At 34.9% G+C, this 18,095-nt stretch overlaps 1 protein-coding gene across 2 annotated transcripts; it reads left to right on the forward strand.

Moving 5' to 3' along the window:
* The first annotated feature begins 1,034 nt into the window (after positions 1-1,034).
* On the forward strand, positions 1,035-11,269 carry LOC124159334 (glycolipid transfer protein-like). 2 transcript variants are annotated; one of them, XM_046535084.1, is made up of 6 exons: positions 1,035-1,143; positions 1,394-1,577; positions 1,731-1,786; positions 1,863-1,981; positions 2,055-2,205; positions 7,339-11,269. In XM_046535084.1, the coding sequence occupies exons 2-6, from the start codon at positions 1,430-1,432 to the stop codon at positions 7,519-7,521; spliced, it is 657 nt and encodes a 218-aa protein (XP_046391040.1). In that variant the 5' UTR covers positions 1,035-1,143; positions 1,394-1,429; the 3' UTR covers positions 7,522-11,269. The 2 variants fall into 2 exon arrangements, with proteins under 2 accessions (XP_046391040.1, XP_046391041.1); XM_046535085.1 differs by having other exon boundaries at positions 1,036-1,143; positions 1,508-1,577.
* Positions 11,270-18,095: the final 6,826 nt, after the last annotated feature.

Raw genomic sequence — 18,095 nt, forward strand, 5'->3', positions numbered from 1 at the left:
AGACTGTACAACAGGCTGTTTTCCTTTGTTATCAAAATGGATGGAGTCCCAGGAAATTAGAGAGGATGAAGGAGGGCTTTTGATAAAATATATTCTTGAAAATTGACTCTGCCAGATGGAGAAAGGTTCACGGGCAATTAGCATTTGAGCAGGAATCAGAAAATAGCAGTCTTATTGAATCCTCTTGAAAACATTGTCAAAGTCTCGTATGTTGGCCCATCATCAGGGAATAACACCATGATTTCCACAGCAGTTGCAGCTTTCTCATCTCTTCTATTAAGAGGAAGGTTGCCTCTGGCTTGTAGTGATAATAATGGAAGAATTCTCATTTTCATCATTCATTCTTAAGTCTTCCAATTTTCTACTCACAATTTCAGCTAACAAGTATTGTAAGTATTTCTCCGGATGTGTAATAAAGAGTCAGTGGCTTACCATGGCTGAACACCATTTTTATGTTCTTCACCGAAATGTGGTTTTGATTATACACTATGAGAATCTGAGAGCAAATATCAATTAATGCGATTCTCAGATGAAACGTTAGGGTGGTCCAGTATTTGCAAGTTCTTAAGCCAATGAAAATGGCGAAGGTTAAATATAGGATGGAAGGGGTGCAGTCCTTCAAAAATTGTGAAAGGAGGGGAATCATGTGGCAGCTCGCTCTCCTGTATTATTTTAATTTTTTATTACTGTTCTAACTAACTCTAACGTCCAGCCTCATTATGAGCTAAGTTCGGGTCTATTATGCCACAAAGCAAATTTATCCAAAAATTCATTATTATTATTCAAGAAAGATTGTAATTTGGCTGCATTGATAAGGGCTACAATATACTCAGAGGAGTAACCCGCCAATGGATAACAAAATTTAATTTAAATATGTGAATATATTTTAGCCGTCATGGAAATTGATTGACGGATTTAATTCCTCGGTACTCGAGTTGTCACTCTAAAAGGCCTCCTTGAAACTATGTGGCAACACGGCTACAACTGTCTAAGCAACTGTGGCAACGTCGCGAACATGTGATAGGTGAGCGCAATACAGCGAAACAACATAATATGATAATATCAAGTGTTGTCCAGCATCTCAACTAGCTTGTTGCACGGAGAAGAACAGCCGGCTTGGATGTGGTTCGTGGAAAGAAATGAGTATGGATCGTTGTTTTGAACGATAGTTTTGGGGTATTCATTTGTACTTTTGTATATGTGGGCGATGATGTAATTCATTACTCTTTCGTGGAATCCGTTTATGCTGCCCCGAGTTCAGCAAAATTTCTTCCAGCCGTGAATATTTATGAGTTACGTCATATTCTTAAGGAAGATATTTGTTAGTAATTATCAACGAAGGGTCTAACGTAATAGGCGAGGAAGATTGACCATCATCTTAATTTGGTTGTAGTTCTATGGGCGAACAAGGTTGAGAGAGAAACGAGTTATGTCGGCGTCTAACGGTGGTGTTCAAAATATGGAATGTGAAACGTTCTTTACAACTAAACAAAAGCCCTTTCCAAAGGTGACATCGGAAGGAAAGATAGAGACGATTCCCTTCCTTGAAGCGGCGAAAGGTGTCGTAGCCCTTGTGGGTAAGAACCTCTTGTGTCATCCTCTTATGTTGATATTTACCTTGATGAGTTCGCCTAGTTAAGTAAATCTAGCGGTAAACTACTGCTAGGATGGGTACCAAAATGATTTCATCTTAATGAACTACATTTACAATAGAATAATATTATTTTCAGAGATTTTTGGTCCTGCTTTCGTGCCAGTCAAAAATGATATTATGGGAAATATACAGGTATAAATAATTAGCATGCGAGATGTTTCTCTATAGCTTCAGACGAAATGCGTCTGATTTGATTTTTTTATTTCAGAAACTTAGAAGGAAATACGAGGAAGATAAAAGCAGATTTATATACTTGAACGACATGATCTTAGCAGAGAAGGATCAAGGAGAATATATGGCGATAGGTGCCTTACTGTGGCTGCGAAGGTATTTAATGGTAGTAATATTGACATAAACGTCAATTAAATTTTTTACTGAACCCTTTTAAAATTTTTATCAGGGGCTTGGAGCTGTTCTATGTGTTCTTCACTCTTGTGGTTCAACAAACTGAAGCTGGGAATGCTTCAGAAGATTTAAGGCCTCTTCTGCAGCAAGCGTATCAAGAGACTTTGGAAAAATACCATGGATGGATGTCCAAGCAGCTTTTCAAGGTTGGTAATTTTTTTTTTCTCCTTTAATCCCAATGTAAGTGAGCGCAAGATTTATAACGTTAGCCATCCCCTTCTCGAGGCCGGATCCAGAATTATTTTGGGGAGGCACAAGGGCCTTGCAGGCAAACAGTCTTCTTACATTTGAGATAACAAACAACATGCAGCAGTTACTGTGCAAAATATTATCTTTATTTTAATATTAAAGTTATCAATAAGATTTTTTTTTGTATGATGTTAGGCACGATGTGGTGGAAGTTCGTAATATTGTTGAAATGACACATTGCAATATTTCCACTTATAGATTTATTTTACACTACGCGTTTCGTCGTTACAGCGACATTTTCAAGTGTGAAAAAAGTCTTAAAGATTTTCCTTATATATCATGGTGCTTGAAGGGGGGGGAGTAAGATGGAGAATGGGGTTTGGGTGACGAGAAGTGAGCATATTGAGGGCTGTGGGGGGGGGGGGGGGGTTGGAGGGTCGTTTTTAGGGTCTCGAACTGAAGGAGGGTGAGGGGGAAGGAAAGACAGGTTCTAGGATGGGTGAGGGTACCCCGCACTCGTTCACTGTCTTCTTTCGGGTTGTGGTTGTCAGGATAGCGTCCTCGCCCAGATGATCTTCTCCTCCTGGGTAGTTGACCTCGTGTCCTTCTTCTACTGTTCTTCTGCGGTGTGAAAGTGGGGGTGTAGTGTGGAAAGGGTTTGTACAAAATTTTTTTTAAAAAACCTTTGGATATAGTAACGTATTTTTTCGGGGTCATTAGAAGATAAGAAGTTAAAACAGAGGAACATTCCATTGATGAACGAAAATCTTTTTCATTACCCCTCGCCGTTACTGGCGATACAATATCAAAAACACAGACACATACAAAATACAGATCTCCCATGAAATGCCAAAAGTCATTCCCAGCCACCCCCCCCCTTTTTTCTTGACACATGTTTGGACCCTAGATTCCCAACCGTCACAGTTGACCCCGAAAAAATACGTTCTCTTCACCCAAACCCCATTCTCCATCTTACTCCCCCCCCTTCAAGCACCATGATATATAAGGAAAATCTTTAAGACTTTTTTCACACTTGAAAATGTCGCTGTAACAACGAAATGCGTAGTGTAAAATAAATCTATAAGTGGAAATATTGCAATGTGTCATTTCAACAATTATCAATAAGAAATTAAATGAGTAAGGCCACGTAATATACATAACAAAACAAATTTAACGATAACTGTGCTCGGAATCTTGTCTATTTTTTGAAGCGTCTAGGGGAGGGGGAAATGTGCCCCCGTACCCTCCCTGAATCCACCAATGCCCTTGCTCATCATTTTTTAATGTACCAACCACCTTATTTTAATGCATGGGACATTGGTGAGGCACTGTTGACGTGTAGATCCTGGTGGAAAGATAATCCCTACAATCTAGGACTATTTTTAAAATCCATTAAGCAAGTACATATACTTGTTCTGATTGTTTTCAATTCCTGACTGCTTTCACATTGAAGGTTTATTTCCCAGATTGAATCCAAACTGGTCTGATACAATATTAGGCTTCTAGTTTTATGCACACCTTATTCTGCAGCTTTACCTTTTTCAATTATGGAACTGTCTTCACTAAACCATCAATCTAATACCCATACTCTCTTGTCATAGTGATTCATAAACCTCTCAACATTACCAATGATCTTAAAAAAGTTAGATGAGATGTCCTTTGCTAATTTCATTATATGCAAAAGGTCCTTCCTACGTTGGTTGCAAATTCTTCAACCACCTGCCTTCGAATATTAAAGGTGTTAACTGCCTCCTAGATTTTAAAGTAAAGTTGAAAAGGTATTTGATATCTAATGCCTTTTATTCTGTAAACGAATTTCTTTCAATGTAATGCGTTTTCATTGTATTCTCTTCTTTATTTTATTTTGTTTATTTCTTTGACTTGTCCTATACATGTATAAGTGTCCTGGGATGATTAAAATTATTTTTATTATTATTACATACTTTCCTTGTCTTCATATCCCTGCGAGTCCTTACTATTTCTACGTCTCAAGTTCCAGGGCTGAGATTACTCTCATTCACTCCACCTTCTTCCCCTAATTTAGAGAGGCCTTTTAGTATGTGCACTGGAGCTATCCCTGGGAAATGATGGGAAAAGTGTTCATGTGTATAGGCCGTGATGGCTTGGTCTTTCACCCTTTTAGTGTGGCGCGCCGATATATCAGCTTTTACGTTATTGTTGTTAAATTTGAGGACATTGAAATAAAAAACTTATATATCAGTAAACGTATAAAAATGTTTTGATTATTCTCCAATTTAATCTCATTAATTAAAAAAAATGCTTAAAGATATCTAAAAAATTAACTATTTTTTTATTTTTCCTAGTTGCTACATTTTATTAAAATACCCTCTGCATTTTTCGACTGTACCCCAGGAAGAAGGATAGCACCAAAAGGGTTAAGGATCAGTTCCAGTGCCTCGGAAACTCGTCTATGATGAGTTTCTGAGGTGGTTTTGATAATGCTCCCATATTTTTAGAGAAGAGATAGTCGGTAGGGATTGTCAATCCATTCGGATAATGTTTTTAACGTGGCTCCTAGCTTTTGACATAACTAACATGGGTGGTTCTTTTGAGAGATATTGAGAATTACGGCGTTGCATAAATAGGGATTAATGGAATGTGCTTTACCACAGCAAAAAGGGTTTTTTGCAGTCCATGGGAAAGGAAATTTCTATCTCCTTATGTATCACCTTAAAATTTTTATAGCTCAGTTTTTTCAGTTAGCCAATGCACTTAAAGTATTACCTACTCTTTGGCATATCTCTTACTCTAAGGGTTAATGAAATCACTCATTCTAGGTTGTCTTCCCATATTGGTGTATCCTGAATATTACAATAATTTTATCCATTCCTTAGGGTATGAACTCTTTTGGGATCAGGTTTGTGTTGTGGCTACTGTGTTGACTTTCCATCTCATGGGTCTGGGTTCAAATCAGTGCTGCAGCAAAGATATTAATTTATTTATTGCTACCACTTGGAGATCAGTACAATAATGCCTCTTACATTTGGGGAATACAATGGAAGATCTCTAACATCTAAGTTGTCCTGGATAGGGACAACCTACCCAGGCGAGTCTCAAACGTGGGACCAATTGTTTGTCTGGTGAAGACTACCCCACCATCACCAGACTAGCTAAACATAGGCCTTCCTGCTCACCTACCCAAACCAATCTTCAGGTTGAATCTTTGAGTGAGTTACTCTTTTTAACTTGATTCTATTTGCTTCTCTTAATCTCCTGATCAAACCAAATGGTCGTTGTTTTACCAAAAGTGTTCTATAACTTAGTAGAATAATGCAAAGGTTCAGTCCTGGGTCTGTTGAACAATTTTTACACAACTGTATATGACTGAAATATGTAATTACAAATGTATAAACTGACAAAAAAGAGATTATTTATATACGGGCCATAGAATCAAATTCAGTAGTATCAGTTCCATATGAGCACATATACTTAAAGAGAGTAATACTTCCTAGTATAGTCTCACCCTATTTTGTGCCTGAAAATTTATTTGGTTAAATTTTCTCGTGTTTTTTCCTTAATATAGCAATCCTTGCTGTGTGGAAAGCACTTTTAGTATACTTATACATATCTTTCAGGTATAAGTGTACTAAAGGGATTTCAAGCGATGGTCCTCATGGTAATCCTAGTTAAGAATAAGCTAATGCTGATTCTAGGTTTCTCTCCTCCCTTCTCTCTTCCCTACCCTTCTCTCATCGTGCAAATGACCTTACAATTCAGTCACTCCCCGCAAATACCAATACCAAGGTAGAGGTTTTACAGTGATATTACGTGGAAAAGGTCCCACCCATTGCTTTTTTTATCATTGAGCACAATCATGTTTTTCTGTCCATGAAAACATCATATACAGTGCAACCTCGATATAACGACACCCCACGGTGCACTAATTAACACTCGCTATAGCGAATTGTCGCTTTACCTGAGGTGGAGCAGAAAATAGCCAATATACCTGTTGCGAACAGATACACAGGAACAGGAGTGGTGCGGCGACAGATTAACATCTATCCGATAAACGTAATCATAAATCCAGACGAAAGGCGATGTTTTTTTGCATCACTAAATTTCCTTACTCAAATAACGACCAACTATTCAAACAATTTATAAGCGCCGCACTGAATAAAAATCATGCAAAGCATTGTTTCGTCAATCATTATATTTATCGAACGACAGTTTACCACATAAATTTGAGACAAATGCACTCCATTAACTTCATTTCTAACAGATCGCTAGCAATTACAGAGGTTAAGGAGTCTTGATGAAAGTCTTCCGGCGGTGAAACCCTCGCTATGGCGAGAGCCAACACCGAAAGGGTCTCGTAAAAACGAATTTTTTAACACGCCTATTACAGGGTCAATTGACGGTGCATCGGCTATCTCTCGTAATAGCGGGGGTGTTGCTATAGCCCGTACTCGCTTTAACGAGGTTCCACTGTAATCTATCAGAGCATGAAGATACGTTGAGATGTTGTGACCAAGTGTTCAGCTTCCAATGGAGCGAGTTTTAAATATTGAGGAGACAGCAAAAATGATGTGAAATGGGTTTGTTGAAAATTATTATGTGATCAAGCTATCATATTGTGGGTGAAAGTCCATGTAAATATATCCCTGAGTTTACGTAGGTAATTCCTTGATTCAAGCGTAATCACAATGGCATGCAAATATAAACGTTTGGTTTGGCTTATTAGACAAGTAATACAATCTACTGCAAAAAGTCTTTTCCCTCCATTTTTTCCTTATTCAATGGTTACTCAACATATTATTGTTATCTTCTGCTGAAAATTTTCATTTCGTTGAGTAAACTATGTTTAAATGAGCTTTGTACAGCATCATCGTAACTGGCTTATTTTCCACATCATAGTGAGATAAATTTTATTCCTTTACTTTTCTAAATTTCTTAATCATAACCAATGATCATTAATTTACCTATGTGTTATAACTATATAGGAATGGGATTCACGGGTTAATTTGTAGTGTAGGTGAAATTTTGTTTAACTGCTATGTATCAGAGTATTTTGAGTGGACTATTGATTGACTGATGAAAATCTGGAATTGTTTTTATTTCTTTTTTAATAGTTGGTGTGTCAGATGTCCCCTTGCCGCAAGGATTTCATGTTAGCCTTGGCTCTTGGCCAGGAAGGCAGAGAAAGCTCTGTGATTAGTCATATTTCTTCCTTTGTTGTGGATCTCAGACATAACACAGGAGCTGTATACAAGTTGTATGAAGATAATGGTATAGATCTGGAAGCCAAATCTTGAAACTTAAATGATTATGTATCTGCAGGCCGTAGAATCAAATTCAACATTACTCAGTACCTGATGAACAACTATGATGAGTTATACTTGAAGAGAGTATTTAAGCAATAATACCTGGTGCAGTCTCATCAGTTGCTGTGCCTGAGAATTTATCTGGATGTTATTAATTCAATGGTGCTTATTCTTATAGTGGCTAATGCTCATTGGTGGTGATGTCCTAAGTTATGGTACATTGTGGCCATTTTCAATTTTATTTGTTATATTCTGTATTAGTTTATGAATCAATATTTCATGAATGCACTTTGTAATGGTATTCATTCATATGGTGAAACTTAGGCAGATTATAAGAATATTTTATTTATCGAGAGTATGATGACAATTTCAAGTTGTTCTTTAGAAGTATTGACCTATTTTCTGAATTCACAGAAAGAGATTATGTTATTAGACTGAAAAAGAGTTATATGTGATATGCTGATTGAAAAGAATCTTTGGTAACATTGTAGTTTATTTCATCTTTATTGCAAGGAAAAATACCAATACTTTCAGTTAGTTAGTAGTTAGGTGGCAGGATTGTTTCTGATATTATAAATTGAAATAACATAGGCTTTATTGGCATACTAGTTGAAGGAATTATGAGTGGTGCTATTAGTTTTTCATTTAGTGACTAAAATTGGTGGTATCTTGTCTAACTGTTTGGTATTGTCTAATTATGATTATTGGTAGCACTAATAACTTCTGGGCAAACCTATTATTGTAGACAGATGTATGTTAATCCTATCAAGCAGAACTATGCATTAGTGTTCTTCAGGAAACAATCAATTTCTCCTCCTCGGTTCAGGATCTTTAAGAGTGACAATTTCAGTAAGTGTGCTGGTAATGATTTTCTCTTCCTTCTTCACAAAAATTAGTTAAAATGGAGTGGACATTCTCTTTGTGGGCGTAACAGTTTGTAATAAGTTGGCTTCAAATAGATTTCATTTGGTGCTTATGAAATCCATCTGGTACAAAAGCCTGTAACAGAAAAAATTAAAGGATTGAGGACTATGATCAGCTGGAAAGAGGGTATATTTATCAGGGTTCATACCAGTCAGGAAAAAACTCCATAGGTGCAGCAAAAAAGGTAAACATCATGGTTGAGTAGGCAGAGTATTGGTACATTCAAGTTGCAAGGGGGGCATTTTGTTTTGTTTGCATTTAGAAAGAGACGGAAGAAGGCAGAGAAGAGGTCAGTGGTGCAAAATTTGCTGACCCTAAAGTGAAGAAGTGAAGAGGGCTAAGTAAGCGACTAAAAAGACAGCGAAAATAAGTAAAATGGATGACCAGGTTGCTGCAATAATGGCAAGATTAGGATAAGTTTCATTTTTTTCTGTGATTTTTAACAATTCTTATTTAAAGGAAGACTGCTAAGATTTTACATTTCATTTTTTTCATTTTGACTGGAATATTACTTGATCACATAATTAGTTTTTTCAAAGTTGCTGCATTTTTCTGTGAAATACCAGCATGAGACTGCTTTGCCATTGACATAGAGTCAAGGAAATTGAACATTGAAAGTTGGTATACACCTTGTGTATGGGTAGTTAATTGACTTAAAACTCAATATCCTTAACATTTAGGTAGGGTTTGAACCAGTCCCTTTGGATTATACTGTTACAGCCCCTTGGTAAGTTCTCTTTAGCCCCTCACCCAGACACACTGATCAGCCCATCTAATCAATATCTCCCCACAACACTTTCATCATTTTGTCCCTAAGATCAGTGTTCCTGAAGCGTCACCCTGTTGCACTCCTGGTACATTCATAGTCACAGGTGTGCTCCGAATCTTAAGGTCTACAAGTCGAACCTGTGCTCTGATTCAGCAAGCATCCACTCACAATATGCTACAGCATGACCGTAGCGATCTGGTCGTATAGGAGTTGACAAACAGCCAGAATCCCATGCCTCCACAGCACTTCAGCAAAATGCGCTGCTTAGAAATTTTTGTTAAATTTTTTTCCCTGCTTTCTCTAAACCATAAAAATATGGGTTAAGCTTGCGTGCATAACAGGTGTTACGGAAATCATATAAGGTTATGTCTCAAAGGATACACTTAAGCTTTGCCTCTGTTAATTACTGTATCCTCTCACTGTAGTTCTGCAGCCCTTCAATACTTCAGTACTCACATTTGAACAGTCTATTGGTTTCCTTTAATTACTGTTCGTCTCTCTTAATAGTCCTTTATTCTTATGGAAATTCTTTCCAGCAAGAAACTTGCATTGAATTGTCAGGTGACCTTTTTTGGTTTAAAATTACTAATTTCATCATTTTTATGAATTTGTACAGGACACTTACTCATGTTGATCTGATTTCCCTGTCCAAAGACATAATATGGGTATCATGTTGAGGATGCAATGTAGCCCATTAATAATCATGCAAGTAGAAAAAATAATATCCTTGATAATAAATTGAGTGTTTTACTGAAAAATTGCTGTATGCAAAGCTTGCTTTTATCCTGTCAGGCCTTGTAATCATGTGTGGTTTTGTGAAATACATAGTTCTTTCAGAGTCTTGAAGTGCCAGTAACTTACAATAAAAATTTTTTAGGCTATATTTTGTTCAGGAGTAACATGTGCCTTGGATAGTAGTTAGAACTCTGGAATTTATGTGTTCTGAAATACATATTTTATGAATAACTTTTTATCAATGTTCATGGTGGATTTTGCAATGTATATGTGCATGTAAAATCTAGCTAAATGCATGCAGTGCATAATGTTATCACACTAATGTTGGAAGTTAAAAGTGACGAAAGAGATCTTTTTTTACAAGTCAAATTTACTGTTTTTGTTGGAATACAGTTCTCCCTTTTTCTCCTAAAATGCCCATGGTAAAAGTAAAGGGGGAGCTATATTCAAACACATTTTTACAATTTTTTCCAAAAGGGAAGCCTCAAAATTAGGGGGGGGGAGGACTACATTCAGAGGAGGACGATATTTAGAGAATATTTGCCAATTATACGCATTTATCTTTTGAATTTTGTATCAGATCTATTGCCTGAATTTTTTGCTCATTTGAAGGAGGTTTTTAAACTTTATCCCCAAAAAAGTTTGAGTTTAGAAATCTTGACTCCCCTCTCTGGCTACGGTCTTGGTTGGTATGGCAAATGAAGTATTTCTTCAAAAGATGCATATTTCTGCAGTATAGTAGTGTATGCCCGCTATCATGGAAATAATTAGTTTTAGTCATTGCTCTTCATGCCATTCCAGTAAATAAAGTTTACATGGCCCAAATAGCTTATTCTTAATACATTTAAAAAGCTGTATGGAAATAAAATTACAGCGGACTCCTGATTATCTGGCTGCAGCATATGTGTTGCGGATTATCTGTGAATTATTATTATTCCACTCTCGTTCATTGTTTTCCGCGATCTTCGTAAAAAATAAAATCGGACTCAAAATTACCAGAATGACTGCATTTGAATGTTAGGATACACCAGGCTTAATGTTTTTATTAGGATCCCCTTTCGTAAAATGGATGTGATCGTATACTAGCTGCATTCACGGAAGCTCTGTGTTCCTTTTTCCAAGCCTCATATTTCCAGGTCTTATATGAGGCAGTAGAAACACAAGTACAATCATGTTATCCATGATGTTATCATGGATAAAAAGATAGCGATCTCACGAAGAAAGCTCTTAGTGAACCCGAAAGCAATCTAAAAGAACAGAAAATGTGCGTAAATAATAATAAATTGTTCAATTTACCTTAATTCTGAACATTAAAAAAATGGATGTGTAAGTTTGGATTATCCGTGTTTTCTGATTATTCGTGCCGTCTCTCTCCATCATTAACCCGGATAATCGGGAGTGTGCTGTATATCACAAACTTTGTAACCATTAATCATATTTTTATCTTTACCTTGGTAATTATTAGGTTTGTGTCATTTTTATTTGAATTTTGATTGGTTTGAAGAAAACCATATGTGAACTTATGTGTGAAAGCAAGATTAATTGTGCTCTCAATTTTTCGAGTGTATGTAATCTATCAGTCATCATTCCTCCTGGTTATTATTTGAGATAATGTCAGAGTTTCTCATTAAATTACTCAGATGAATAACATTAATTTTGGGAAAATTTTTTCACCAAGTGGCATTTATCATGCTTTAAATGTTGTGCTACACATGGATTTTGGGCATTATTGTTCATTTCACAGTTGAAAGTATCTTCATCCTTTTGGATTTATCTTCATAATAAATTTTTCTTTGAGTTTTTCAATCAATTTAACAAATTTCAATTCTATGGACATGACATTATGAGCCCATGTAATGTATTGTTAATGGGTCCAAAGTTAAATTCATTGTGATTAATGATGGATTGGTTCCATTTCTTTGTTGAGTGGCATTTGTTTTCAGTACTGCGTCTAAATTATTTTTAATCAAGTGTGTAATTTTGATTGCTTACTTATAGAAAACTACATGTGATTTTTTTCTATGAAAATTAGTGTAATTGAACTAGTTTTCAGAAAACTAGTATAAATAACACATTTAGTTATCTCGAAAGAAATTTTTTCCATAGCATCACCCTATTTAAGGTATTAATGTAAATGATGCCTGGTAAAGAGTTTTTACTATGAAATTTGCGCAAATCATTTCAGTAGTGATTCTTTTTCACTTCCGATTCTAAGCTGAAAAACTGGTAGAACTGCAAACTGAAGAACCAAACCAACCCATCTGTAGTTGTGATAAGCGCTGAAAGGCATGTGTACCCTACATTTTGCTACTATGATAGCTGCTTTGGAACCACTGCTACTTAGTGATGATTCTGAGGGTTATGCCATTACCAATCCCACTGTGTTCTGCCTTAGTCACTTAAATTGGTGCTTCTGTTACTTGTCTGCATTGAGGCTGTTTCTAGTGACACTTTTCTGCAAGTGGTGTGACTCAATGCAGCTTACGTTAGCCTGAGCAACTGAGTACATATTTGAATAAATTTCTCTGGCAGTCAGGGAATAATGAAATTGTACAATTGAAGCGTATACTAAGTGAGAAACATTTTAGTGATCAATGGAAAGAGAAAAAGTGGTATTTTGTATCTCTGCTTCCAAGATAAATCTGACTATGAACAGATTATATTTTGATGGGGAGACATGTCTCCTCTTGTGTATGACCCGAGTGAAACTTGTCATCTAAAGCCATCTGTACAAAACTCAATATTTCATATTTTACATCCAATGACTTGTAAATGGATTAATAAGTCGCAGCTGAAGAGATCTATAGCCATAAAGTCTCTAAAATTATTTTTTTTGTAGTTTCTGTATTTGGTATATGTATTACATGTTTTTTATACATCATTTTTAGGCATATGGCTTATTTTATTGTTTTTAATCGTATTTGTTTTTCATAAGAAGCTGTTTTCTAATGTTTGGTGAAAGTTGGTGCTTTTATTTGTTTGGTAGCAATGTGAGATCATAACATATATGTAGATATTTGGCTGATGCATGTTAGGCTTATTTCATATAAATGGTATGATGAAAAGGCCCTAGATGAAACATCTAAAGGTGATAATCTAACCCTCCACTTTTATATTGTATGCCAATGATAATATGTTGAATCATTCTCAATGCAAGTTCAAGGTCTTTTGGAGATATTATTTAAATAAGCATTTTCTTATTCGATTGCATTATGATTTTAAGGTTGCCAAATCATTTAGTAGGAGCGAGAAACATTTCTTAATATAGATAACTCATTTATGTTGAGTTAATCTACAGATTTCATTGGTGTGTATTTGAAATGATAACGAAGTTATTATTTCCTGTTAATGTCTTTTAGAGGTTTTTATAGGTTATTGTTGTATCAGTGTGTTTTGCTGATTTGTGTAATTCATATTTTTGAAACCTTAATAAAATATAGATATTTTAATTAAACGTTGACCAATTTTTGAACCCCCACTTTAACTCATGTTTCCAACTCATTCAATGCCTCTCTCACCATCTGCTCAGAATGCACATTAAAAAGCAATGGCAATAGAGGACAGGGAGAGCCATATGAAATTTTTTTCTGATAAACATTCTAATTTTGATTTCAGGTCTACTATGCTATATATGTATCTATATCTACTTCGGGTAAATTTTATGGTCGACTTGCATCAATATCCATACAGGCACTGATGCTTCCTCATACATTGAAGACACTAGAAATTAAAAGCCCATGAAAATAGATGTAATTTTTATCTTTATTTTAAATGTTACTCAGGTAAACTCAAGGTACAGTCTTCAAGCAGAGATAAAAATGCCATTGACAGCATTATCAATACATATACCAAGTACATAGTAGATAAGGCACTGATTGGTTGAGGAATAAAAAGAGTATGTGAAGCAGAAAACAATGACACTTCTGTGAAAGTATTTAGTTTAATTTCAAAGACCTGGATAATCTTTGCAAAATGGTATTAAAAAATTGCAGTTAAGTACAAGAAAATTGAATGAATAGTTCTACAAAATGGAGTTCAATGAACAGTTCTGTGAAGCTGTACATGGAAAAGTGTAAAATTCAGATAACATATTATGTATTTGGCTAGTTAACAAATTAAAGCAATTCAACTCATTCCCAAAAATGCTACATAATGAGAACCTTTATACATGCCACATTTGGGAGCAATACAGGTGTGCAATCCAAGAGAACACATTCCAGAGCAGGCATTTAACAATACGCAAACAGATAAATAGGTAATCATACATTAGTCACAACACTGGTTGAAATGGGCAAAAGTAACATTTATAGCAACAAATGTACCAGGCCAAGGAAAAGGAGAGTCACTTAACAGTGTTTACCACAAAATGGAGTTTTTAAGTAAATAAACCTCGGCATAAAGGCTGCATACATCAGCCCCGCCTTCAGATGCATAATACATATATGTATATATATATTTAAAAATAAAAAATTAGTATACACTCATGCCACATCACCAGTACAACCTGCTATACCATAACTGCAGCAGGTTAGCTAAGATGAAATAAAAAAGGGTGTTAATAAGCCAACAAAAACAATCTTGTTGTGAGTCAATCATGGAGGAAACAAGTCTGATGACAATAATAATGTTTGCAAAGAGATACGATAACTAACGAGTCCTGATGGGTTCTTTTAGATATTACTGCAACCCATCAAGGTTATGCAAATGAACCCTGTGGGCCACCAACCTAATACTTCTCCGCTGTATAAATTTTCAGAAGAAATTAATTACCACCTCCATTGATGTTCTCAATAAGAATAAATTTGAGGAAACTTTCAAATCGCCTCCAGTGATTGTATGAGTAATAAAAGATTAATAATAAGTAATAAATGACTCAGACTAGTACCAATTATCTTCATTACAAGTAACGAATGACAATACCCCTTGTACACTCAAGATTCAAAAACATATTCCTCAGAGACAAATTGTAATAAACCTCATTCCTAGCCTCTGCATTACAAATTAGAAAAACTCAGTATTGTGGATAATATACCAAGCTCTGAAGGAGTCATGGCAGCCATTCGTCAAAATCACAGGAAAAAGGCATTCTAAAGAAAAGGGTTTAAGGTACCCAAGGTGGACCATCTGAAGAAAATTGTAAAATATCAACAAAGACACAATAGAAAGGAATAAGTTAAGAAATGTATAAAGTAGAATGGATGGTGAAGTGAACTAGATAGAAATGCACACATGAGCAGATGAGATTTTTTGTGATAAATAGATACATACATATTGCTTTCATCCCATGAACTCTATGATATGAAGGAGATTCTGCTCGTACATTAATAGTACGTACTAGTCTATTATCAGCAGGCAGTAAGAATAAAAATTCATAGATAATCGACAGGGTAATTTTTTTCTTTCATAACAAAGGAGAATCATAGCAAAAAATTATCAGCAATCTTTCATCGAAAGATTTATGGTATATATTGCAAGCTTTTCAATTAAATTTCTTTTTCAGGAATGATGAAATTTGTAACTATGGACTTATTATGCAACTACAACCCAAATATTTAATATTTCCAAAATATGCAGTGAAAAGTAGAGAGTATAGTGAAGGAAGTTACGTAGGATATTTTGAGGACCCCAATAATGTTAATTTTATCCTTTTTTTAAATGGTAGTTAGAAGACATCTAGGAATGATATAAAAGCAAAATTACCAAAATACTAATTGTATACCCTGCATACCCTGGCCATTGGTCAAACATGATTGGTAACAGCTGTTGCAAATAAAATTATTAAACAAATTTCTCTTAAAAATTCAGTCTTATTAAACATTTTGCTCAAACGTAACTAAATTCAACAATTTTATGCAAATCCAAAGACATGCTGAAAGGTTAATGTTAATTATTGCATTTAAATTGCAGATCAATCTATTTTCAGTAAAGAGTTCAAAAATAAAAAAATAAATAAAGCTCTAAAATAATGAGTTTGAAAATTCTGTCAGTAAAAATGCATGACAAATTTGTACATCAGTTACTACTATGACATGGGACATCAAGATCCACTACCTCAAAAGATGATTAAAAACATTATTTTCAATGAAAGTGAAGGACCTTTTATTTTCCCATACTTCACTATTTAACTGACAAGAGGTTATTAACAAAATTACTTTATACGTATCTTCTGGTTGCCCAATACAGATGCAATACTATGATCATACTCAAATCTTATGCACAATTAATTAATTTATTTATTAATTAGGTATCAATTCCACTTTGCTCAGCTAACCTGGAGCCATAGTTTGAAATTTCGGTGAATAATGAGATCACCTTTACAGAATAGATGCTGAAGTGTAAAACAAGCCTCAGTCAAAGAATTATTAACTTAAACTGAGCTTTATAACACAACAAATGATCAAGCAGGAGTAACTGTGAGCCACCAAGGCATAAGAAATGGATAGGGAATACAAAATGCAATAGTAATTCAACTAAAAGCAAAATTAGCAGAAATTTGTAAAGGTAATCCTCAAGAAGACAAAAAATATCAGATTAAAAAATAGTTCCAAAAACTACTAGATGAAATTTTACAGATGAAAAGGCTTCATTCAATGGTGATTTTAGGAACTAACGCAGTATTCAAAGTCAACAAAGGAATTAAAATATAACAAAGAGAAGATTAAAAATAGTTTCAAAAACCACTGGATGAAATTTTACAGATGAAAATGCTTCATTCAATGGTGGTTTTAGATACTAAAGCAATATTCAAAGTCAACAAAGAAATTAAAATATAACAGAGAGAAGTTATAAAAGATTTCAATAACTACCAGAAGAAAGTAGATGAATACACTAAAAATTCTTCCTAAAGATTTCTTGGAGGAAGGATGGAGAGAAATCCAAGTGAAGAAAATTACTGGGGTTTCGACGATCGAGGGTTTCTTTTAAGCTATGCAGAAGATCTTGTTAAGGAATTATCCAACAACTAATAAACAAAAAATGACTCAACTTTTGGTAACTCTTCTCTCCCTTCAGAGTAAACAAACCAGAAACAACTGCAAAATGTTTTTCTGCGTTCTTGATAAACATAAATACTTGGTAAAATAAGTTCAATACATGGAATACCCTCAGGCTATATGCCAGTAGAGGGCCGTAATGAAAGATGGCTGAAAGTGACTAGCTAAATCTCAGAGATTGGAGAGGTGATATGTACTTTGATCCCATACTGTTTCCCATACTTAAACAGCTAATTTCAATTGTGTAAGTGGGTAAGCTCTTCTTTAGTTTTAGACCTATCACTCAAGTATAAACTGAACGGATTCAGGTGTCACTTGAATTAACTGCATGATTAAGTAAATACAAGTAATTGTTTGCTCCAAAATATAATATTGAATCCACTTTAGACCCTGAAACTAAAGTTCAGTGAATTAAATTTTACTGTATGGAACATACAAAGAATTTTTTAAAATTTAATTTACACTGACTCTAAATCAACAATTCCGTCTCCCATATCTAATACTTCAATTCAATCTTAAAAGCTGCTGATTCTGAGGTACTTTCACTCTCACCACTATGTAGAGTGAAAATGAAATGAACGAATGTTACATTGATATCAGAACGTGACTGGTATTATGGCACTTCTGGGTACCAAGTTTAAACAGAATTAATCACTTTTCACAATTTGAAACAATTGTTTCCTGTGCTGAATCTACACCTTGAATAATAAAGTCAATGAATTAAGTCAACTCATGGCTACAAAATACCTCTGAGGTACCAAAATTTGTTCCTTTTATTCAACAAGTCATGTAAGAACTATTTTATTCAAAACTTCAGAATGTACCACTCAGAGTCTATAAGTATAAGGTGAAATAGTAACAAAATTTCACCTTTAATAGGAAAAACATTTATCTGACAAGCACTAAGCCTATGCAAACGGTAGTTTTTCCTGGTTTCTCAAAATCCTGTCATCACTGAAAACTAGTTTTGCCATTGGTCTCCCAATCTACTGTAGTACTTGCAATAATTAAAATAACAACCATATTAAATCAACAATTATTGCAATAACACCAGGGAAAAAGCACATTTCACCGAAAACTTCATTTCAACAGGTTATTCACCAAAATTTCCCAGTTTTCCACATTCTAGAGGGTAAATATGCATC

Source organism: Ischnura elegans, chromosome 5 (genome assembly GCF_921293095.1).
Source record: "Ischnura elegans chromosome 5, ioIscEleg1.1, whole genome shotgun sequence".
NCBI lineage: Eukaryota > Metazoa > Arthropoda > Insecta > Odonata > Coenagrionidae > Ischnura > Ischnura elegans.